The 23,516-nt window shown below is 40.8% G+C and overlaps 1 protein-coding gene across 1 annotated transcript; it reads right to left on the bottom strand.

Annotated features, from left to right (window-relative positions):
• Positions 1–3,327: 3,327 nt before the first annotated feature.
• On the bottom strand, positions 3,328–14,916 carry il13ra2 (interleukin 13 receptor, alpha 2). Its single transcript, XM_015960836.3, has 9 exons — positions 13,520–14,916; positions 12,527–12,693; positions 11,730–11,886; positions 11,523–11,643; positions 11,063–11,247; positions 10,759–10,913; positions 7,989–8,136; positions 3,972–4,089; positions 3,328–3,890 (listed from the first exon to the last, which is right to left on the bottom strand). The coding sequence occupies exons 1-9, from the start codon at positions 13,602–13,604 to the stop codon at positions 3,791–3,793; spliced, it is 1,236 nt and encodes a 411-aa protein (XP_015816322.3). The 5' UTR covers positions 13,605–14,916; the 3' UTR covers positions 3,328–3,790.
• Between the last annotated feature and the right edge of the window lie 8,600 nt (positions 14,917–23,516).

Here is a 23,516-nt window from a genome sequence, read left to right on the forward strand (position 1 = left end):
GTCCGGAGACCACAAGTGTTTCACGGCGGCTGACGTTTCCATCACGCCCCGATAAAGAAGCTGGTTTGTGCATGAGGCGGACTGACGAGTAAAACAGACCTCTGACTGAAGCGGTGGGTCACAGCCCGAAGATTTCACACCCATGCTGGAGAGATGTTCAGCCTTTAACATGGATGACAGAGGAGAAGCATTAGGAAACAAAGGGTTAAGCACAACCTGTTTGTCAGAGAGGTTAACCATAGGCGAGATTTATTCAGCCTAAAAGCAGCAGAGAAAGTGTTGTTTATTTCAAACCTTGATGTTGATGGTGGGTTTTTGACCCCCTGGAAGAAATAAATGTAAAGAAAAAACGTTATGACTGTAAACAGCATGTTGCTTGAATTCACGTCATGAATTGCAGACCAGAACCACCTCCGACCCAGTGCAGCTGGCACCGAACCGCAGCCACTAGTCCCCACTGCTCCCGACCGGCGGCACCCGCCTAAAACGGGCCCGTTCGGGCGGGCGGAGGGACCAGCGTTGCCCAGCCGGTGAACAGTCTCCTGCGTCATGGCATGTTCTAGAAGCAGAACGTCAGAGAACCCTACACCAGGTGTAACAGTGCAAGAAAGATTTTGTCGTGTCTCGTCCATCTCCCATTAAGTTCAGAGCAACTCGCGTTTTTACCTTCCGAGCCGACGTAAAACTCCGGGCAGATTCCTTAATATGTCTCACACAAACAAGGACTGTCCGTAGCTTAACTTAACTTTATGACACAGGGTAAAACAAGGAATTGTTGATAGAGAAATGAATACACACAACTTCACAAGATGGAAGAAAAAGGCATGGATCCGAGCGATGGAGGCTGTGAAAGCCGACCCGATCACCGGTCCAAAATAAAAATAATAAAAAAATAATAAACCCTACGCTGCCGAGATGCTATCAGACGGACAAACGTAGCAAAATGTAGATTCTACACACCGTAGCGATTTACAAGAACCACCGCCAATGCGGGTTTTGTGAGGACACAGACTGACTGTGTCAGAAATGGTATGACAATCTAACGGGACGCGTTCCCTTTTTGTCTAACTGTGGTGCTAGCTTAGCTCTCCGGCCAGGTCTAGCGTTCTTTGTCTGTAGCGACCAGACTTAAACTTTCCCGATTAACAAGTAGGCATCTCGCCCCGCTTGTAATACGGACTTCAAAAAACGTACGCAATCTGAATGCAGTAACGCGTGACGGCCATAACCCGGCTTACGACGTTTACCGTGCAATCAAGCAACAGTAGGTGCCTACGGGCATTCCGTTCAGATTGTTTCTATAAGTCGCTCATGCAATGGAGATATTTTCCACAATAGCTCGCCCACAGTGTCAACACACTGAGACGAAAGGTGTCCGAGAATTTAGTCTCGGTTCTGAGGTTCGGAGAATTTAGTGAGCGGAACAATTTCCGGTTAAGTTCAAAATAAGACATCAAAGTGAAACACAGAGAAAAGCGTTGTTTGTAGCTTTTAGATGTAAGAAATCAGACATATCGCAGATATAGAAGACTGGATACGCTCGCCATTAAATGTAGCGTTATGGATTTATGCTCTTTTATGAAAGAGAAACCATGCTACGTATTAATTCGGAATATTAATTTTAATAAATCAATAACCAAATTTTATATTGTTCAGAAGACTCAAAGGTTGTTTTCATCCATAAACTGCCGATAATATCTGAGTGTCTGTGTTTCAGTTCAATGAGGAAACAAGTTTGAAGGATTAACAGTTTTAATTCTTCAAATTAAACTAATGATTTTGAAAATTGACAAACAGGAAATAACAATCACATTGGCAACTTTGTGGGACAATCTTTTAACAGTTTATATGCTGTTCTTGCTCAAATAGACCTTCTGGTGAATTTATGAAGATTGAGAATGTTGTGACATGAATGCGTGTGTGAGTCTGATTTTGCTTCAGGAAGAAACAGGTGTCTGAGTGAAGTGATGGTTTGGATAAACTTAGGTCTTATCAGAGAACTGCATCAAACGCTAAAACCGTGCTCTGTCTCACCGAACTCTTGTGGACCCTCTTTCGGATCCGGGCCGTGGAGGATGTTGTGGTTCATCCAGATGACACCGGCGGCTGACAGGAGACGTAGGTGTCGAACGGAACCGGTCCAGAGTTGCCCTCGGTACACGTGGATGGTAGAGCGTTTCATCGATGCGCTTTCTTAAGTTAATTCACTCAGAAAATCAAAAGACTCGGTAATGAGTCTTCGTTAGAAGTCGCGATTCAGCTATTCTGCCTGGCTTGGCAGAAACAGCGTGAAAGGGGGGAAGAACGAGCCAACAGGCTCTGCCCCCCCTTTTGTTTTCAGGTCTGTTCTCTCTCGTTGTCCCAACACGAACTGAATCATAAGACTGAAAACTTACCAAAAACCTTTCTCTTCTCAAAGCAAACGTGCGTCATCAAATGTGTCTGGAGTTTACTGTGAGCAGGTGTGTGTGGATGTGTGTGAATGTTTGTGCTTGAGTGTGTGTGAAGGTCAGTAACAAACATTCTCAACATTATTTAAGAATGGATTCATTAAACCATTATAATTACCCCAAAGCTAAATAGTCATTCATTTGATTAATCACATTTATAATGAGCAAAATGATAATGGTTACTTTAACATTAAAATCAAGAAAAAGAAGTTTAAACTTTATGTTTTGACTTGGTCTGGGTACAACTCATGTAAACACATCTTCTGGTAGACTGCAGGTGGCAGATGTTATGGTTTCCTCCCAGACTCGCTGGCGTTCAGGTCTTAATCTGTGGGTGAAAGTTCTCAGCGACCCAGCTTTGACACAGCTGAGTCCAACACCACCATTGTGACAGAAAACCCATATTTCCTCACGTTACAATGCACTGTCATCATTTAATATTTTTATTGGTAACAGTATAATAGATCATAAATACCCTGCAAACAGTCAATGTCACATGGACGTGCAGATCATGTCTATATTGAGTCTGTCGATCCCGACCACGTCTGTAGGACGTCCAAACTAGGTCTTTGCACAGGCTGTAAAAGACGGGTCGAGAAAATGAACAACTTTACTGAAAATGACGGGTTTGAGCTTGTGTTGCACAAACAGCTGCTCTGGTAGAAATGTAATCCTAGGACAAAAAGTGGCAACAACTTTATTACATCATTAAATCACCGACTCACTCATCTCTTCTGCTGCTGCCGTTCAGTACATTATTAAAGACACGGTGAGTGAAAACTTCACTGGTTTGAAGAGTGCAACACACATTTTTCATGCATTAACCCTCACTTTGCATTTTCTTTTTTTTTGGGGGGGGGGGGGGGGGGGGGGGGGGGCTTAAAACGCCCTGGCAAGAACTGAGGCACAACTTCATATATTAAATAACAGGATTAAATAAAATAGATGTATATAATATTATTAATACTCAACAACATTTAAAATGAAACAAAACTCTGGCAAGTTACTGTAAATCATTTTCCCTGTGGTTAAAAAACTAAAATGTGTAAAACTAAATGGTTATTATCTGAAACCAGTATGTGTCGAAAAGTAAACACCATGTTGAACCCTTTTCCTAAACACTCCTCCAGTTCTGGCAAGGGTTCAAGCTACATGAATCCATTAGAACTGTAAATATTAGTAAATATGTAAAAGCAGCTGGTTATTATAGGCTGGTATAGGTTACTGCACATGTACCATGTTGCTCAGTGTGGTTATAGTCTCAGGGAAAACCTGAGGGGCAAGCTAGTGGCAGTGCATAACTGGAGGACACACACACACACACACACACACACACGGTCTCAGATCATTGTGTCGTTGCACACATTCTGTCCCCTGAAGGTCTTTGCAACCAGATTGGTGATCAGAGACTTCAACTTCTTCTCTTCTCTTGATTTATTCCTGTTGTGAAGAAACAAAGTGGGTTATGCTTTGTTGTTTATAACATAGACAGAATTAATGTGTTGTTGTTTTTCTACTAACATTTTTGTTGAAGCCCACACACACAGAGGCACCGCCAGCAAGAGGACGAAGGCAGCAGCGATGCAGACGTAAACTGGTAGCAGGTCCGATTTCGGCTTGGGTGCAACTTCCTCAACAGCTGAAACACAAACAGATAGAATCAGTTTCAAGCTTTAAATGAACATTTTGCCATTGTTTTTGTTTTGTTTTTGCCAAGAACAAAAAAAAATACATCTTTCCACCATTTTCTGCACCTCCCTAGTAGTTGGATCCCAGGGACGTGTCCAGGGGGTGGCCTGGGGTAGCACATGCCACCCTTGGAATCTGACTGGCCACCCCACTGAATTTCAGTTTACTTTTCCACTAAAAGCTTGGGGAAAAAAGAAAAAGCATAACCATTGGTGTCACCCATGCACAAAGAAGTGCACCACCTGGGCCACCCCATTTTAAAAAATCTGGCCACGCCACTGTTGGATCCAGAACAAGTTTCTCTTCCTTAACATTTTCATGACCAGGAGATAAAAATACACCTCGGATTGTGCTTCAGCTGTTGACCTCTGTTGACTCTTGTCAATTTTGCCATGCTGCTTGTATAGACACTATTTTCAGGCCCACACGCTGAATGCACAGACTCTGGTTTGAGAAATAAAGCATGGCAGCTCCTGCAAACTGGACATCAGTTGCATTCAGGGGTTGTACGCTCACGAGTACCTGTCTTCATTGGTCTCAGGAGAACGTGTTCACCCATGACCGGTTAGATGTTAACAGCTGTGAATTTGGACAGTCTAACCTTAAATAATAGCCCCGCCCCTACTTCGGCTAACGCACTAAGAAGAAGCTGCAGAAATGGAGCTTGTACATGTTTTAAACTTTTTCCTTGGTTTGTTAAAGTTCGAAGAGCTACTGCAGATGTACTGCCGGCACCGACATATGTTGTATGTCAGGTTGAGATGCAGCGATACGCTGGTATAGTATTATTTGCCTTATTTAAAGTTTAAAAGCTCTCACCAATTTCATGCCAACTTAAGTTCGTTTCATGACACGAGTGATTTGGGGCACAGAAAACCATGCACGTGCTACTGTGTGATATCCTGCAGTGCATCTCAGGATTTATAGAGGGGAGGAGACAACACCGCACCTGTTCTCAAAATCGGGTAAAAGAAGAACAGATTTCAGGATCGCATTCTGAGCACTCTTTGAGTTTGGACAGTCTTCGTTGCGGCGCTGTGACGTCACTGGTCTGCACACAACCTCTGAATTTGGACACAGTGTATACGTGCATGTGTGGAGGTCCAAAGACTACAAAACTTTAGCATATACTGGCCACTAGGAAGCACTACAAATGTGATATGGTGTTTGTTCCCTCTTTTTGGTGAATCAACGCACAAGTCAAAGACACTATTCTGTTCCTAAACAGGCGACAGCTTTTAGTGTGGACACGGGAACGTTGAATGGTTAGACAATTTCTTCATTTCAGCTCCAGACATGTCTGAATAAATCTTCAACCATCATCTCCAGTCTACCAGTGTTTATTTTGACAGGAAATTTTAATTTAATTTTAGTCTTAGTCTTTTGGCTAAAAATTAATTTTAGTCTTAGTCCAATTTTAGTCATTAGATTTATTTTAGTTTTAGTCCCATTTAGTTGATGAAAATAAGTAATTGTAGTAGATAAAAATAAGCAATTTTAGTCAACAAAATGCATATATTTTTTCTAATGAAGTAATTTCCTACTTTTGTATATAGCATGGAAAACTAGTAGTGTAATTTAATACACAGGGTCCAAACTCATAACCACCACTGATCAGATATAGCACACACAGCTAAGAACGTAGAATATTTGAAAAAAAAAAAAACCACTTCACATGTTTAACACTTACGTGTTTAATAAAAAACAAAAAGCACACTGGGAATTACAAAGGTGCTCTTTTTAGCAATTGCACAACAAGCATTTTTCAAACTAGCATGCAGAAATACTCAAAAATAAAAATTCCTCCTTTGAGGGCATGCATTTTTCCAGAAACTTTTCACAATAAAATGGTTAACACCCCAAAATAAGTACAGTACAGGACCTGTAAGCTGTCAGTTACGGGTGTCTTTTCGGTATTTAACACCTACAAAAGGCGCACCGGGTTATAAAACGTACCAGTAAAACATCTGTGCGGGCTCGGGACTCGTAACATATCAGTGCAAACCAGACTGTGAAAATTATAAACAGCCAAAAGCATGCTTCACTTTACTGGTCTAGTCCTGGTTTAGAGCGCATGTGCACTTCCTAATTGCGCAAAAACGAACGTGTGTCAAAGTCAAAGTCAAAGTCATTTATTGTCATATTCTCCACATGTGCAGGACATACAGAGAAATGAAATTCAGTTTCAGCACACACAATTCAAAGAAGAATTGGTGACTGCGGTCATTCGCAACATGAGTCGCGCTACCTTGTGTGCATGGACTTCTGGCGTGTTTGATATTTTGCTCGTCCCTCGTGAGGGTATCGCACTCCGTGCAAGCTCACGATTGCACAGTTGAAGCGGTGCAGCGAGCAGCTGCGACCCAAAAAGTACCAGAACCGCTCACGGCGCATGCGCAGTCATGCATCAACAATGCTCGCCCGCTATTTCCCTATTAACACACGTTGTTCGTTTTTATTTCTACGTGTTTTTTACTCACAAAGATTGTCAAGAAAGCGTGTTTGTCGTGTTCATGTCAAATAAAACTGATCACAAAACACAGTTTTACTTTATTTCGTTTTCCTCATCCAACCCCCATAAATCCCTGTGTGTCCTCCTGCAGCACTCCCGAAGGACAACAGGCAAGACAAAAAAGTCTGACGTGTTGTGTAAAAACTGCTATTTTTAGCATATTTTTAGGTCCGACGTGTTGCTACCAGACGGACAGTGTGAGCAATCAGGCCGCATCCGAGAGCTCCGTACATCTCCGAGCAAACATGGAGAAGTTGATTATCAATATGGTAGGCCTAGCGTCACCTCCAAACAAAGCGGACTCTGATTGGTTCTCTTCTCACCTGGTCCCACCTGTTCAATTTGTTGATTGGTCTTTTTATATGCGTCATGCATCTTTCCTGTCTTCTGATTAGATATTCGTCATTGTGGATTTTTGTCTCGTCTTTCATTCGTTGACTAAAAGTTTCAATCAATTTAATTACTGTCTTTGTCTTTTTCCAAGCTTTTATTTTGAAATTCTGTTTCATTTTCGTCTGTAAATATATTTTCGTGACAAAAAAAGACGAAAATATTTTGTCAACAAAATTAACACTGCAGTCTACTGCAGAAAATCAAACACTGGTTTTACTCCATACATGTATAGAAGAGATACTATATATCTCTACTATATATCCATAAACACCACAGCTACTGCAGCGTAGCTTACTAAACCATGGTTTCCAGGTTTTTATGACCTCAGATTTTATTTACCTATGGTGCCCTGCGGGGCCTAAAGTTATGTCATTCTGTAGGATCATCAGTTTTCGTCCATAAAAAACAAGTTTGTCCTTGCAGAAAATGTTGCAATGTGCAGCAGTGTTACGCCCCTCTGCCTTTTCATTGGCCAGGCTGTCGTACAGGTCTCTGACTGGCTACACCTGTGAGTGCAGACAAACACCTGTTTGGTGCAGCTTCGAGCACACCACCTCTGTTTGTTGGTTTGAGCTTTTTTATATGGCTCTTTTGATCAAAAATGTTCTTGAAATCCAGAATCATGTTCAGTTTCCCTTCTCTGCTGCGGCCATACGAGTCGGGTCAGAACAATCAATAAATCAAAGTAAAACAAAAACAAATCTGTCAGGATGTGGAGCCTAATCAACTGGGCAAAGACAGGAGTTGCTGTGCTGGTGAGCATGAGGGGTTTTAATGTTTCTTTGACTTAAAACAACTCATATTTTTTTGTGTGTGCATCCAGGGGTTAAAGAATGATTGAGGCATTTAAGCATCCACAATCTGAGTTTGTTCAAACGTGTGACTCAGATTTTGAGAAAACCTGGATTTGATGGAGGTTCTGCAGCTATGTAACGCTCCATTACCTGGGTAGCATCTTTCATGACTCCAGTCACTCCAAAGGCTTTTATCAGCACAGTATTTGCTCAGTTTGGAGCGAACCTTGTAGCAGTTTCTGTCCTCGCTGAGGGTGGGAAGCAGCTTCAGAGTGGTCTGTGTGGTGTGAATGACTCCCTGTAAAAGAAGTTACAGAAATATTTGGACACAATCAAGGGCGTAGGAACGAGTATAATATTGGGGGGGACACATTTTGGAAATCTAACAAATCTGTTTTAGGTCAATATACAGGTCAACTTCACTGAAAAAAATACATTTAATGATTATTTCTGATTCTAACGTGTCACTGAGTGTTTCATGCAGCCTGAACATGAACACAGTCTCCTACCGCTATCTCCTGCATTAGCTTCTGATAGAAAATCTGATAGACGGTGAAACTCTAGGATTAGAAATGTCTGACAGATGTGACTCTGGGCATAAGGCAAAGCCCAGAAAGACAAGGAAATAACTTTTATAGCCCAGTTCACTAACATCCTGTTTATTTTTTTTCTTTTTGATCGGGGACCCATGAGCCAGCCAGAAGGGGAGGAGACTTAGACTCCCCATTAGCCAGATCCAGGTGATTACCGGCCATCGTGGACGTTTTAATTATAAAAAAGCTGTTTATGTGTCAGCACTGTTTTATTTTTATTTAATAGTATGAATGTAGGATATATTATCTTATACATATGGGTAGAGATGTGTAAACAGATTTAATACAAGACTAAAGCTGTGAATATTCAGTCTGAATTGATCTGACTCTTATCAGAATATTTTAAACTGTCAGTCAACAATGCTGACCAACAATCAGAAAAATCTGCTTCTGACCCCCCCCCCCCCCCCCCCCCCCCAAACGAGGTGAATTTGAGCCAAAAACGACTTTTCTGGAAAAAATTCTATGAAAATAATCGGTTCCTTTGGAAATTCAGCTGTCTCTCCAGCATTTTGTAATTTGTTATTTATAAAACCTTAAATTAACGATGTGTGTTTTTCCTGGTGATGGGGGCAGTACATACCTAAATCATTGCAAGCAAGTGTTTTTTTTTTTTTTTTTTTTGTGTTTGAGTAAGACCTTACCAAAGGATGGCCATTAGGGTCAAAAATCCCTGAAAGCAATTTCCAGCCAAATGACAAGCACATCAGACTCCCTTTCATCACTGGCAACGAGTATAAAACATCAATGTTTATGAAAAGTTTTGTAACTGTTTGTTACAAATCAGTGTTTTGTCCTCATGGGCTCCCGTAGAAGGAAATATGGCATCACCCACAGACTTATACCCGCTCACATGAGTTTTAGACCCGATTTTTATGGTTATATGTTATGAAGCTGCCATCATTTAATTCATTTTTGACAACATTTTGATGGATATTTCCAGAGACCAACAGTAAATACTGCACATATTCTATTTAAGTTGAAAACAAAATCTTTTGATTTTAATTACAGTTACTGTGATGGTGGTTTACCATCATTTAAACGGAGTAACTTGTTATCTTGATTTGGGCACAATAATTGTGATAATTAACAGTAAACTGAGTAAACTGGTGATTTTCTTGGTTTCCCCCTTTCTAATGTTTAGTGGCCTGTAGATTATTTTGTCTTTGCATTATTATGTGAACTAACATTTCTTTATAATATAATTGCTCCTGTGTTCTCTAGTCTGTGACTGTTTTGTCCTCCACAGAAACAAATCGTGATCCCTGATTCTTCCACTCCAGTAGATGACTCATAAGAGAGATTAAAGAGTTTCCATTTGAACCTGTTAGACAACAAAACATCATATTGGCTGAAATGCAGCTGTTGCAGTCTACTTTCTTCAGAGCTTAGGTTTAATCTAGTCTCAAAGGGAAAACCAAAAGCAGAACAAAATGTAAGAGCAGAGTAGATCAGACACAATCATCTCATGTATTTTGAGCACAAACTCAATGGAGCCAAACCTGCAGACGAATGCTGCTGTGAAACCTAACTACTGGAAGGAAAATTAAAAATCTTTCTCCTTTTAAATGAATTAAAGGTAGAAAATTAGACTTAAGGGGGAACTAGGCTGTTTTGTCTTGCTTTTAGCACCCCCTAGTGTCCGTTTGTAGAACCAAAATTAAAACTTATCTCTTCGCTGTGTAGTCATCTTTTTAACACCTTAATCTAACAGCCGAAATGTCTCCTCAGCCTTTATTTGTGTCTACAGGAGTGAGTCATCACTGAATTAAACAAACCAGCTGTTTTCATGATCTGAAACTTGCAGAAAATGTGCTGGAAGCAGACAGCAGCGCCAGATGTGTCAGCTCAAAATTCCTAGCAGAGTAGTCTGCCGGTCCGAAATTTGCAAGTGAAATATTCTGGCCACAGAGATCCGATAGGGGCTGGGTGGCCTTTCATTAACCCTGTAAAGGGTCATTTTAGCACATACTGGCTCAAGAAAATTACTTGAAAACACAAAAAGTATCCCTTATAGGCTAACTAATAGAATAAGTGTGATATCTTCTGATCTCAGGTCATGCAGCATTCTAGTTCTAGTTGGGATATTTATTACCTGAGAACAGACAAGGAGCAGGACTTTAAATGCTGTTTGACTTGATCTAAAATTGATTGCTCATGCCTGTATCAGGCTCTGCCACTGATTTTCTTTCCTACTCTTGCTGTTACATTCACATTTGCTCCTCATCAAACTCCTGCAGCAAAACTGCAGCATCAGAAAAGTTAGATATACTGAGTGAAGTGTTTTGGTGAAGTTTGGCAAAAACCACACATCAGATAAATCATACCAGCATGGTTGTTCCATCAGGTTTGTCCTGAGCATGTTCCACTTCCCATTCCAGACAGTATCCAGGAAGCCTTTCCACCGGATTCTCCCAGAGCAGCTCCAGCTGCTCGTCTGAACTTGTCTGCAGATGCAGCTTATCTGTGGTCGCAGGTTTCACTGCAAGAACATTAAAACCATGAATTAAAATGATGATTAAAGAAATTCAATCTGGAGGGGAAAACAGCATTACAATGAAATCAAAACATTAAGAGTGCCCTGTTGGTGATGCTGTACCCCCCACAGGGCTAAAGAAAAAAAGTCTTTACAGTGGTTTTGGATCTGCAGGGAGGTAAACGTGGCCTTCAGAGGTCCTTCAGGAGAGGAGCCATTCACACAGAAGATGATATCAGAGAACTCTGGGAGAGAATTTCCTGTGAATCTGCAGCTGGATCTGATTCCACCTGACAGGATGTACTCTGGGCATTCAGCAGCCTGCTCCAGGGGTTTGTACCTGGAGAGGAAACAAATTACAAACCCATTCATTCAGGTTTTGTTGGGAGTTTTACGAGCCTTCAGTAATGAGGTGTAACACAGTGAGTGATGGATGGCAGAAGGAAAGATCAGAAAAACAAAGAGTGGAAGTGTGTGCAGTTTCATCAGCGTTCCAAAAGCTTTTTTTTGTCTTCTTTAAAAAAATGGTTAGAAACAGAAATGTTAGCTGAGATGTTTTGTTCAGGACCACTTTTGGAAGACCCAAGTCTCCTGCTTTATTTCTGTGGGACGTACCAGAAATACAGATTTTGCTGTGCATCCAGTGGCGTTTGAGGGCTTCTTGTCCAGCTGCACTCTACCCATTCCATGTTGTGGTACACACACTCAAAATCCTTCGCTTCCGTCCCTGTAAGTCCTGGATGAGGGCAAACCAAACCAATGGAGAGGGTTGAATATCACCTCACCTTTTATTAAATGTATCCAAAATCTTTAAATACCCACCTGAGCTGGCAGGTTTCTGAATCAGCGCAGTGTAGTTTTCACTCCTTTGCAGCACGTTGTTGGTGCAGAGTCCATTCAGCAAGGTGTAGGCTCTCACTCTAACTTCTTTAGTCAGGTCAAACTCTGCACTGTAGCTCCTCCCACTTGTCCTGAGGACCTGCAGACGCAAGACCAAGATCACAACATGCCCTATAGGTTATAAATTGTAAGTTGCTTTGGATAAAAGCGTCTGCCAAATGAATAAACATAAACATAAACACAAAGACCCCATCACCTAAATCAGATACTGCTCGCCAGACGTGATGTGACAAGAAAACTAAAGCTCTGCTTTCACACTTGAGTAGATTGTCAGCCATCTCAAGGGGTCCCCATGTCTGTGTTCACCTTGGGCCCCCAAATAGCTAAATCCACCACTGTGTGTGTAAACACTGATCCAATCCAATCCAATCCAGTTTTATTTATAAAGCACTTTAAAAGACCCAGCACAGGAACAAAGTGCTGTACAGAAAATACATTAAAACAATTGACTAAACAGAAAAAAGCAAAGATAAATAAATAAATAAAACACATGATACATAAAATTAAAATAGCCCTATATTAAAAAATAAAAACTTGATAAAACCACATTGAATCACCTAAAACAGCTAAAATAAAATAAAAAATAGAAACCAACATCTCACAAGGCATCAAAAGCCAGGGTAAAGAGGTGGGTTTTCAAGAGTGACTTAAAAACAGGTAAGGAACTGGCCTGTCTTATCTCTAATGGAAGTTCGTTCACACTGATGGTAAACACTCACAGCCCATGTGTTTTTGAATGTGTCCAGGTATTCCAGCTGATACTGTATGTTGCACATTGTCATGGTCATCAGGCTGGCTGGTGGGTTCCAGGTGATATCCAGGTATCCAAGGCGACCAGAGTCAGAAACACGGAGGTTCTCGGGGGGGTCCACGGTTACGTCATTTTCTACAAAATATATTTTTTTCTTTTTGTTATCTTAGAGTGGCTACACAAAAATATCACAAAAACACTGTAAACATCTTATATTGTTGAAATACAAATGTTCAAAAAAGGAGCACATGTACACACAGCAGTGGTGCCCCTAAGGTGTGGTCATGGCCACCCCACTGTCCATTCCCAGGAAAGACCATTCTTTAATAAGTCATAATAATGCTGTTGTTTAGTGTTTAAATTAAAATGAATAAAGGAGCATTTATTGCATTACTACAGGCTAAATTTTCCCAGATTTACCACGAGGATAAATTTGGTGTGCCACCCCAGATTTTCTCTGGCCCCTGGCCACAAAACATTTCTGGGGGTGCCACTGCACACCAGGTCTGACATAAGTCAAGTGTTTTATTCTCAAGGAACATCATCAAGTGAAAATCATTTACCATTTTTGACCAAATATATCTTATTCTAAATGAATGTTTTAAAGTTTCTAAAAGCTCCACTACTCTAACAGGATTTGTACGTTCCTCAAAAACCTGCTATTTGCCTATCCTGCCAGTTTATTGGGGTTCCAAGATTGAAGAGTGGGGAACCCCACTGTATTCATCCGAATTTTTTGTTTTTGTCATAATCATATTAATTGTGTTTAATCACATAATAAAATATAATAGACAATGACAGTTGTTTTATTTTTATTCAAAATTTACTTGAATAGTTATTAGTGTAATATTTCAAAGTGGCCTTGTTTTGGGGGCTGTCTGGTCTGTGTGACGTTCTGCAGGGATCATCTGAGTTTTTACACAAAAATAAAAATAAAACATTAAATGATTCAAAAACCAACCTGTGAGCTCACTGCCGCGTGCGCTCTTCACCCAGGCCATGACGAGCAGCATCAATACATGAGTCGATCGGAATGTATTGGCCATCAGTAGAAAATATCCGACAGACACAAGACTAGAAAAAGGAAATCTATAAACAAAAAGGAGAAGACGTAAAGGTGCCGCTAAAAAATAAATAATTAAACGACGCAAAAAGTGCGCGATGTGAGGAGCGGTGTCGCCGCAGATCCTCCTGATGACTCATTCCACTCAGAATAAAAGCGTATAGGCGTGATGTTGTCCATGGCGGTTCGAGGCGTCTCCCGTAGCAGGTTCAGACAGAGTTTGTGGACACACACACACACACACACACACACACACACACACACACACACACACAAGCTAAACAAATGGGCGAAACTGCTCCTTATACTTTGTTATTGGAAGGTGACACATAGTTTAGGCAAGAATAAAGTCGTGAATCTCCCGGCATAGACTTCACTGATATATTTCTTTGTCTAATTAAATATTTTAATTTAGGATTCATAAAAATACTGGGCAAAAAACGCTTATCGCTTAATCAAAAGTCTCTATTCAAAGTTTTCACTTGGCAGATTTTTGGTCTGTCTGCATTCTTTTTGTTTGTGGTAAAAATCTGTTATTAGGCTTTTTAAAGGGGACATATTATGTTCATGAGTTATAATTGTTCTATAGTCGATATGCTCCCTCTCACATCAAGTGATTTCAGGAGTTCTTGGCATTTTCATTGAATTCTTCCGGTAGAATTACTTCCAGTCAGAGGCTCTGCCAGGTTTTGAGCCTTATGCCTCAGGTAAAAATGTATCCATAATCGAACTTCAATGAGGAGCCAAGCAAGAGTCTAAGTTTGAGTCGACAGATACCTAAGGGGAGAAAGCTTCAGAAAAAATTTAAAGTGATCTTTATTTGGATCCAACCCACTCTGCAGATGGGGTGAATGCTCTGACTGGAATTAGTGATCTATCTGGAAACCGCATCTGTTCTGCATTTGACGTGAACGAGGCCCTAGAGCCAAGGTGAGGTGCTCTGTCACCGAAAAGTAGTGTGAAGCAGTTGCTGCTCCTTCTCATTTAAAAGAATAAGCGGAGTTAGTTTGTGCATCTGTGTATGATGCCTCCTGTCCCTCCCACTGTCCTATCGGGTGACCCCTCCAGGAAAGGTGACCGTTGAGCAGGCTTGATGGCTTATCCCTTGAGGTCCACATGGCTGACAAGAGGTGGTGCTCACTCCTCACCCCTGCCACGTGATCCCTAACTCCTTTCAAGAGGGCCAGTCCAGCACATTTTGGTTTTAACCGTTTCAACACACCTGATTTCAGTTAGCAGGTGATTAACATGCTTCTGCAGAGCCTGATGTGCTGCTGCACAGTTGATTCACCCACTGTCATGGTGCGAGGGGTATATCTAACCTACGACATGCAGAATCAACCCAAAAGTCAAATTCAGTAAGAACAAAATATTTTTATTAAAGAGTGTGGAACAAAAGGCGCTGCAGGAGAACCTGCTGGAAGGGATCCGCCGGATGTGGGTCTAGAATACAGAGAGGTGTTAGAATATGCAGACTGCGGAGATTGGACCTCGTTTGAGGTGAGTAGTTGGGGCTTACGGTTTCCCAGTGAAGATATGGATCCTGAGAGGGCGAGTCGAGGTCAGATCTGTGTGAGCTGCTGGAAATGTCGAGGAGACGTAGGGAGCTGAGCATGGACAAGGCTTGGGGTTGCAGTGAGGTCCAGAACCAGGTGAGTGAGAGAGGCAGGCAGGCAGCTGAGAGCAGCAGGCCAGGGGGGCAGACAGTGGGACGTGAAGGCTTGTCTGAAGGCCGTGGTGGTGGAGATTGGAGATCCTGGAGACAAGGAGAGGCAACAGGTAATAAGACCGTGGAGGCAAAGCTGTGGTCAATAACATATGACAAGGCTTGAGTCAACACAAGTTTTGGTACCAGTTAGAGTAATCATCCAGCGTTGAATGAGTGTCTCCCTGCTGCTTTTATCTCCCTGGCCAGGCTGATGTGAAATCAGCTGCAGCTGAGAGCTCCCAGACACGCCCACCTGTAATTAAGAGCCCAGGGAAAACAACCAAGCAGACACAGAGAGACTCACACAGACCATGACACCCACTGAACCAAATGTGTTGGAGCAGAGAAACCACTAAAACCTGTGGGATACTGGCCCTCCAGGAGTGGAATTGAGTGCCCCGGGTCTAGAGGTTTTCCAGTCATTCCAATTGGGCAGCCTTAGAACTCCTTTGAGATAATCCAGGAGGTGCTGGAGAGTGTCACATGGGTAGAAGAACACGAGTTTCTGTCTTGGACCTAGACATGTCTTACCTTGATCAAAGGATGGATGGATGACAGTTAAACTCTTAAGCCAACTGTCAGGTTAGTGAAAGGGGAACCCAAGAATGAAGATAGTCAGATGGAAACTGGAAAATGTAACTAAGATAAACCAATAGCAAGGAGACCCGGTGTGGTGAGAACAAAGGGCAGAACTAAAAAATATTAGTATATCAATTCCAGATAAACTGTAAACAACATGAGGCAACAACTAACAAAGACAAACCGATGAAGGGAAATCTATACACACAAGCTCTAACTTGTGTTGCGGAAGTCAATTATAGACAAGGAATAACTGCAAACAGGTTCAAAGTGAAGTGCAACTAACTGTGGTTCCACCTCAGAGATATAAAATTACACCTCTTGTGTCAATGGCAACTGATGTATTTCTTTGGTATTTCAAAAGTTGGACAAACTTTCAAATAAATCTTGGTAACTAACATGAGAACCAGGGTCATGGGTTGGTATTCATCAGTGAAATCCCCCAAATCAAAAGAAAAGAGGAAAATGTGGCTCGTGGATTCAGGACACAAAGAACCAGCTTGTTATGATCAATTGATCAATTGATATTGCTCAAGAGAGATAATGCAGCTTAGTGAATTAGACCAAATTATTGCTTTACAAAGTTTGGTCTAGGAACGCTCCATTAAAACCTGCAGCCCCTAGCAGCATTCTGGCTGGCCAATCACAGCTCTCTACAGGGGTTTCAAACACAAAGAGAGCTGTGACTGGTCCATAATGGTGGGCCAGTCATAGCGCTCCATTCGTCTGGTGGGCGGGATGGTGCAACAGAGTGGAACAAGATGGCGACAGCTCGTTTAAAACAGCTTTTGGACAATTTGAACTCTGGCTTGATTAGAGTCAGGAGCAGATAGATGTATTTAAGTTCTTTTTTAGAAAAAAGGATGTATTTTTGCCTTCTTCAACAGCAGACCACCTCGTTTACTGACATCCGTTGCTGTGAGTACGTCACGTTGTTCATTGTCCAGTAGCATGCGGAAACCGTTTGAAAGACAATGGTTGAACCCACCTCATGACCGAGAGCCATCAATGGAGCATTGCCAGACTTAATAATATATTTATTTAGTTATGTAATAGTATATTTATTTAGTCTGGCTTGCCAGGCTAGAGACATTGTGCATTAATGAACATTTTGTCCAATACAGTACATCCAATTACAGCCATGGCTGATTTCCACTATTTGTCCTCCAACAGCAATGATGTATTAGCAACAATGAAGACAAGGAAAGAAAATATGATGAAACATTGTGTGGAATAAAAACAACGTTGCAGGCTAGCTGTTGGTTCCATATTTAAAACTCGCACACACAATTTCACAAACCTGTGTAATCCCACCAACAGCAATTGTTGCCAGACATTTTCTTTACTTCTAGAATATGTTGTGTTGTGTTGGCTTTGGGCCGCTATCTCAGGTTTTAAAATAAATAATTTGGTTGTCCACTGTAAACTATTCCAATATCATGTTTTACAGTGTAAATGGTCACAAGACCAGACCTCTTGACTTCCTGCCAGCACTGCTGAAGAAAAATGTCTGCCTCAAGACGAGGTGAGAAACATACCTTAATAAACAGATACAACTGAAATGTTTCGTACATATTTCAAGTGCCTTCTCCTGTTGATAAACAAGGTCTTGCAAACGCATTTTTCATTTTGACACCTTAAAACCACAAACATAAATGTTTTTAACTGGGATTAGACCAACACAAAGTAACACATAATTGTGAATTGAAATGAAACTGATTACAGATTTTCAAAATTCTAAGCGAAGAAAAATCTGATAAGTGTGGCGGTAATTCCGGTAATGGAAATGCACCTAATGTGGAAATAACTTTACTGAAAATCTTTTTCTATGTGAAAAACTTTCAAGACTTAAAATTCAAATACTTTCAGGTTTACTTTAAATAGAAGAAATGGTGTTTGTGTGACCCTAGCTAAAGTGGACCATAAACACAATGAGTGGGAGATTTCTCTTTTTCTCATCTGGGGTCATAAATCCTTTCAATGAATGACTGTGGTTCAGAAAACATGTGTGTGGCAATCTGAAATGTAACTACAGTCACATTCCAACACAAACAGTCTTTGTCTTGTTCGCTTTTTTCATCCTTTCAACAGTTAGCATGTGCAAACTTTTCCCAACTTCTTCTGACAGTTATGGGGCGCCACAGACATGCACATGCACACCAGACTGCCATAAGGGTCTTATACCATTTTCATAATCTGTCTAACTGTCATCACTGTTTCAGCATTTCATGTTTAACATTTTAATGGTGCTAACTGACAGGGAAGATCTACTGTGTCACAAGTAGGTGCTTTTATTGCCAAGGCGTACTTCATACAAAAGTAGTTGTAAAAGGTGAGAGCATATGCATATTTCAAATAAACGGATGTGCTTCATCTGTGTTGTTTCTATCACCAATCATGAGCCAGTTTATTACACATCTGTTCACCTGCTTGTTAACACAAACATCCAATCAGCTAATTGTGTGGCTGCAACCCAATCTATTTTGAAAATTACATATTTTCAAACACAAGATGACCCAATAATGTTTATTTTACATCCCAATAGCCATCCACCACGACTCACTGGGGATTGAGAAGACAGAGCAGACACACACACACACACACACACACACACACACACACACACACACACACGCACATACATCCAGACGTCCACTCATACAGACACACCCCCACACTCATACACACACAACATATATATCAAGTAGTATTTCTTTGGCTACATTGTGATTTCATAGTCGATCTTCTATTTAGTGAGAGATAAACTTTATTGTATTTATCCTAGTGAATCTATAATTAAACATAATTAAACAGGTAAACTAGTAGTAGCACATTCAGTGTCAAAGAGTAAAATATTATTATCAGGAGAGGGAGAATGTTTATGGGGTTAGCAACAGTGTTCAAGCCGATGGCCCCCTCCATGAGGCCACCACAGCTCAGCAGAACATCATTGTAGCTTCTTCTGGGAAGAAAACAGAGAAAAATAAAGTTAACAGCTGAAATAGCAGAAAATAATGTAGTTAAAGAGCAGATTGTAGAAGAAAGTAGTGTGGAAAGTGGTCAGTATGTCCTCCAGCAGTCTAAGCCTATAGCAGCATAACTACAGAGATATCTCTTGATAATAACCTTTTAGATGGAGGCATGTTGGAGGCAGGGCAAGGGAGAGCCGTTTTTACCGACTGTACACTCCACCTCCCTCTACTCCCCCACTTGTCCAGATCTTGGCTAGCATCTTGTCTTGATTTAAAAGCAGAAAGTTTAGAGTCATCCTTTTTTTTTTTTGTCTTCAAGACAAGCCTGTAATCTACTTAACCGATTAGGTCCATCAGGGTTAATGGATGAATATAACTGAGTGTCAGCATAACAGTGGAAGTTTATCCAATGCTTTCTAACAATTTTTCCAGTTGGAAGCATATATAAGGTTAAACAAATTGGTCTAGGTACTGAACTCTGTGGTACTCCACAAGTAACCCTGGAGTATGAAGACGATTTGTCATGTACATTTACAAAATGAAATCTGTCAGACAGGTAGGATTTAAACCAGCCTAGCGCTGTTCCTTGGATCCCTAAAACATGTTCAAGTCTTTATAAAAGAACATTGTGATCAACTGTGTCAAAGGCAGCACTGAGATCTAACAAGACTAGAACAGACACAAGATTCTTATCTGAGGCCATGAGAATATCATTTGTAACTCTCACTAAAGCAGTTTCAGTGCTGTGATACTCTCTAAAACCAGACTGAAATTCCTCAAACAGAGCATTAGTGTTTAAATGCTCACATACTTGGATGGCCACTATTTTCTCCAGGACTTTAGATAAAAATGGAAGGTTAGATATTGGTCTATAATTCATTAGGTTATCTGGATCCAGAGAAGGTTTCTTAAGTAAAGGTTTGATTACAGCAACCATAAAATCATGTGGTACATATCCATTTACTAAGGATAGGTTTATTATATCTAGAATGGGGGCAGTAACCAAAGGAAATGCTTCTTTAAATAATTTGGTTGGGATTGGATCTAAAATATAAGTTGAAGGTTTAGATGAAGCTAATATTTTTGATAACTCTGAAAGCTCTGGTTGGGCTGCGCAGTGGTTAGAGCTGTTGCCTTGCAGCAAGAAGGTCCTGGGTTCGCTTCCCAGCCTGGGATCTTTCTGCATGGAGTTTGCATGTTCTCCCTGTGCACACACACACACCTAAGGACAATTTAGACAGACCAATTAACCTAACAGTCATGTTTTTGGACTGTGGGAGGAAGCCGGAGCACCCGGAGAGAACCCACACATACACAGGGAGAACATGCAAACTCCATGCAGAAAGATCCCAGGCTGGGAAGCGAACCCAGGACCTTCTTGCTGCAAGGCAACAGCTCTAACCACTGCGCAGCCCTAACAAAAATACAAAAAACGGAACTCCACTTGTTTTACTTGTTGCAAGTAGCAAAGTAGTTCTGTCAACTAATCAGTGGACTGTGTTGTTGTTCCACCCTAACCATTCCTCTCCAGAAATTTCTGAACTTAAGTCAGAACAGAGCCAAAAAGGTCCTGTGACTGGCGCAGTCCAGGTTTATTCCACATTCAGTGTTACTGCAAAAATAAGTTTGTTTCCAAATGAAAAGGTTCAACCGTTTATAGCTGTAGAAAAAGGAAAATGTGTGCAAAAAATATTGAGTTTGGCCCACGACTTCGTCCCAGTTTTTCATGTTGACCCAGTGTGAATTTGAGTTCGACACCCCTGCTTTAATTAATTAAAAATGGGTAAGTGCGCTGTTTATTGGAATATTTTATGATCAATATTACTTTAAAGTAATCAATACTGTAATCAAGTAGCATTTATAAGCTCCTTGTTTTTGCTCCTCGGATTTTATGTTTTTGAGTAACTTGAGTGTATGCAATACACTTATGACCAAATGTAAAAAATAAGTATACATTCAGACAGTTCTGGTTGTGCTGAAAAGATCACATAAGGCAGTATAATGGTTTTTATTTTGGAAATACAAAGGAAAAAGCAAAATGAATCAAAAACCACAATTTACACCCTGGAACCCCAGAAGGTAACAAAGATGCACTAAAGTGCCTTAATTATTGACTACACTGGTCACAGCAAGTCAAACTGGACAGAAGACAAAATCAATGTTGAAGCCAGAACTTGTTGGGAAACTGGAGGGTGAATCAGAGGTGCTGCGGGTGACATGATGAATTTAGGGAAGTCTTAAAATTAGAGCATATTTATCTCATTAATCATCATGTTTTTGTTTGGCTTTCTTGACATCTTTTGACAATAAATCCTTGTCACTAGATGTTTATGGTGTTTACCTAAGATTGCTTTATTGGTTCGAGCCTGCAGAGCGTGAAACAAGGACAAAAAAGTCACAGTTGCAAAGAGTTTGACTTTATTTTACATTAATCTTATTTGCCTTTTATGAAAACCTTGAATTTTATACACAACATATGTACAGATGTTTGTTTTCAGTCAGTCTGAATAGTCGTGCATGCATTAAACAGGTTCCAAAATAGAAAAAAACTAAAGTTTCTGTACATGACTTTGATTTGTCTGGGCAGTGTAGTTTAAAGACACGACTCACTGTTTCACTGCATGAGTGGATGAGCTGTTTAACTGATAAAAATCTAACCAGCACATAAAACCAGCCCAACATGCAGCCATCACACTGAATACATCCAAACACATCTAAGAGAAAGATCAGCACCAATATCCGAAGTAAAGTCATTGCATCCAGTTGTAAAGGGAGAGGCACGAACGTCAAATAAATCCATGTGTTTCCATTCAGAGCCAATTAAAACAAGCCACGGGCTTCACAATAATTCAACAATGAAGTCTGTTAGTCACACCTGCAGAACAGAAGATCCAATAAAACCAAACCTACTCCAGCAATAAAACACAGAGATCAAATAATAACAGACACATTTGTCACACATCAGCTTATTAAATGTGACTTTTGGCAGGATTGCAATTTCTTTTTAAAACAGCTAAACGGCTTGTGCGGTTTTATCTTTGACAGCATGACATAAACCTCAATGCAAATTGTGTCGTTATAAAGAAATGAGTTAAAGCAAATGTAACTGATCGTATCTTGTTCTTCAGAAAAGGGGTTTTGTCAGCAGTCAGCTGTAAAGCTGAAGAACAAAGTCATAAATACTTAGTTATCCAGTTATTTTTGGCAAAGGTACAACTCAGTGTTATCTGACTCTAGTGTAATGAAGAATAATGGGTCTTTGTGTTTGTTAAACATGGCGGACGTTTCCTAACATCACAACTGCTTGTTGTTCCTGAACAAACCTCCTGACATGGATGGATGACACCGACTGTGGTTGAACTTCGGAAACTAATCCTTTATGCAAACATGCAGCCGGTCATGTTTACAGCAGCAAAATGTCAACATGGGGTGATGGTCTCATGATGATTTCAGCACCTTGCACAGACAGATCACGCTGCACACACTTCATCCAAAGAGCTTCGTTACAAGATCATGGAGAAAACAAGTTTTTACGTGTGAAGAAAGGTCACCACCAGCATGTCCCCGTTCACGCGTTACTGAGTGTGATGAAAATATTCATTTGAAGGAGGGAATCAATGTTTAGCATGTTTTCAATGATAACATGGACACATGGGGGTATGTGCAAAAAGCATGAATGCATCCCTGGAGTGATGACAAATAGAAAAAGTTTTGACTGAAGTTTGAGGTTTTTATTGAGAGAGAGAGAGAGAGAGAGAGAGAGAGAGAGAGAGAGAGAGAGAGAGAGAGAGAGAGAGAGAGAGAGAGAGAGAGAGAGAGAGAGAGAGAGAGAGAGAGAGAGAGAGAGAGAGAGAGAGAGAGAGAGAGAGAGAGAGAGAGAGAGAGAGAGAGAGAGAGAGAGAGAGAGAGAGAGAGAGAGAGAGAGAGAGAGAGAATGGCCATTAACGTTAATAGTAAAGCAAAGCTGTTTCCATGAAAATCTCTTTGAATTACTTAAGAAGGCATGACACATCAGGAGACAGATTACAAGGAATTATAAACACACACACACACACACACTCACACGTACGCTCACATACACAGATGGTTCGTGCATCTGTGAGTCACACAGACTCAGATGGTCTACAGCCCCTTGTGTTTTAGCCACCGTGCCTCATGGAAATAACCATCTTGAGTACATTAAAGCTAACATTGACTGCGTGTAGCTGCAAAGACATGGTTGGCTTATGCTGTAAATATGTCAGCCAACAATTTTTCTCACAATCTTTTGTTTTTGCTCCTCCAGTCTAAAATACAGCAGATTGGAGGTAAATTTGAGTTTTCAGAGTGTAACTGATGGTTACACAGTAAACTTTACATGGTGGTGAGAGCACAACCGCTGCTTAGTAAACTTCAAAATGAATTAACTTCATATTATTCTGATCATAATTCATCTAAATTGTTTAAAATAGCTGCAAGTTTGATTATTATATTGCAGCCAGGACTGTGATTAGTCATGTTTGAGGGAACATAACCAAAGCTAATTTTAACAGAAAACGATCATTGGCCAGAATCCTCCGCACAATAGACCAAAGTGACCTGAGACTGTGTGGTTCGTAGCTGACATCTAATTAACTGCTTCGTCTCATGTTGGATT

The sequence above is a fragment of the Nothobranchius furzeri genome, chromosome 10 (assembly GCF_043380555.1).
Source record: "Nothobranchius furzeri strain GRZ-AD chromosome 10, NfurGRZ-RIMD1, whole genome shotgun sequence".
NCBI classification, from domain to species: Eukaryota; Metazoa; Chordata; class Actinopteri; order Cyprinodontiformes; family Nothobranchiidae; genus Nothobranchius; species Nothobranchius furzeri.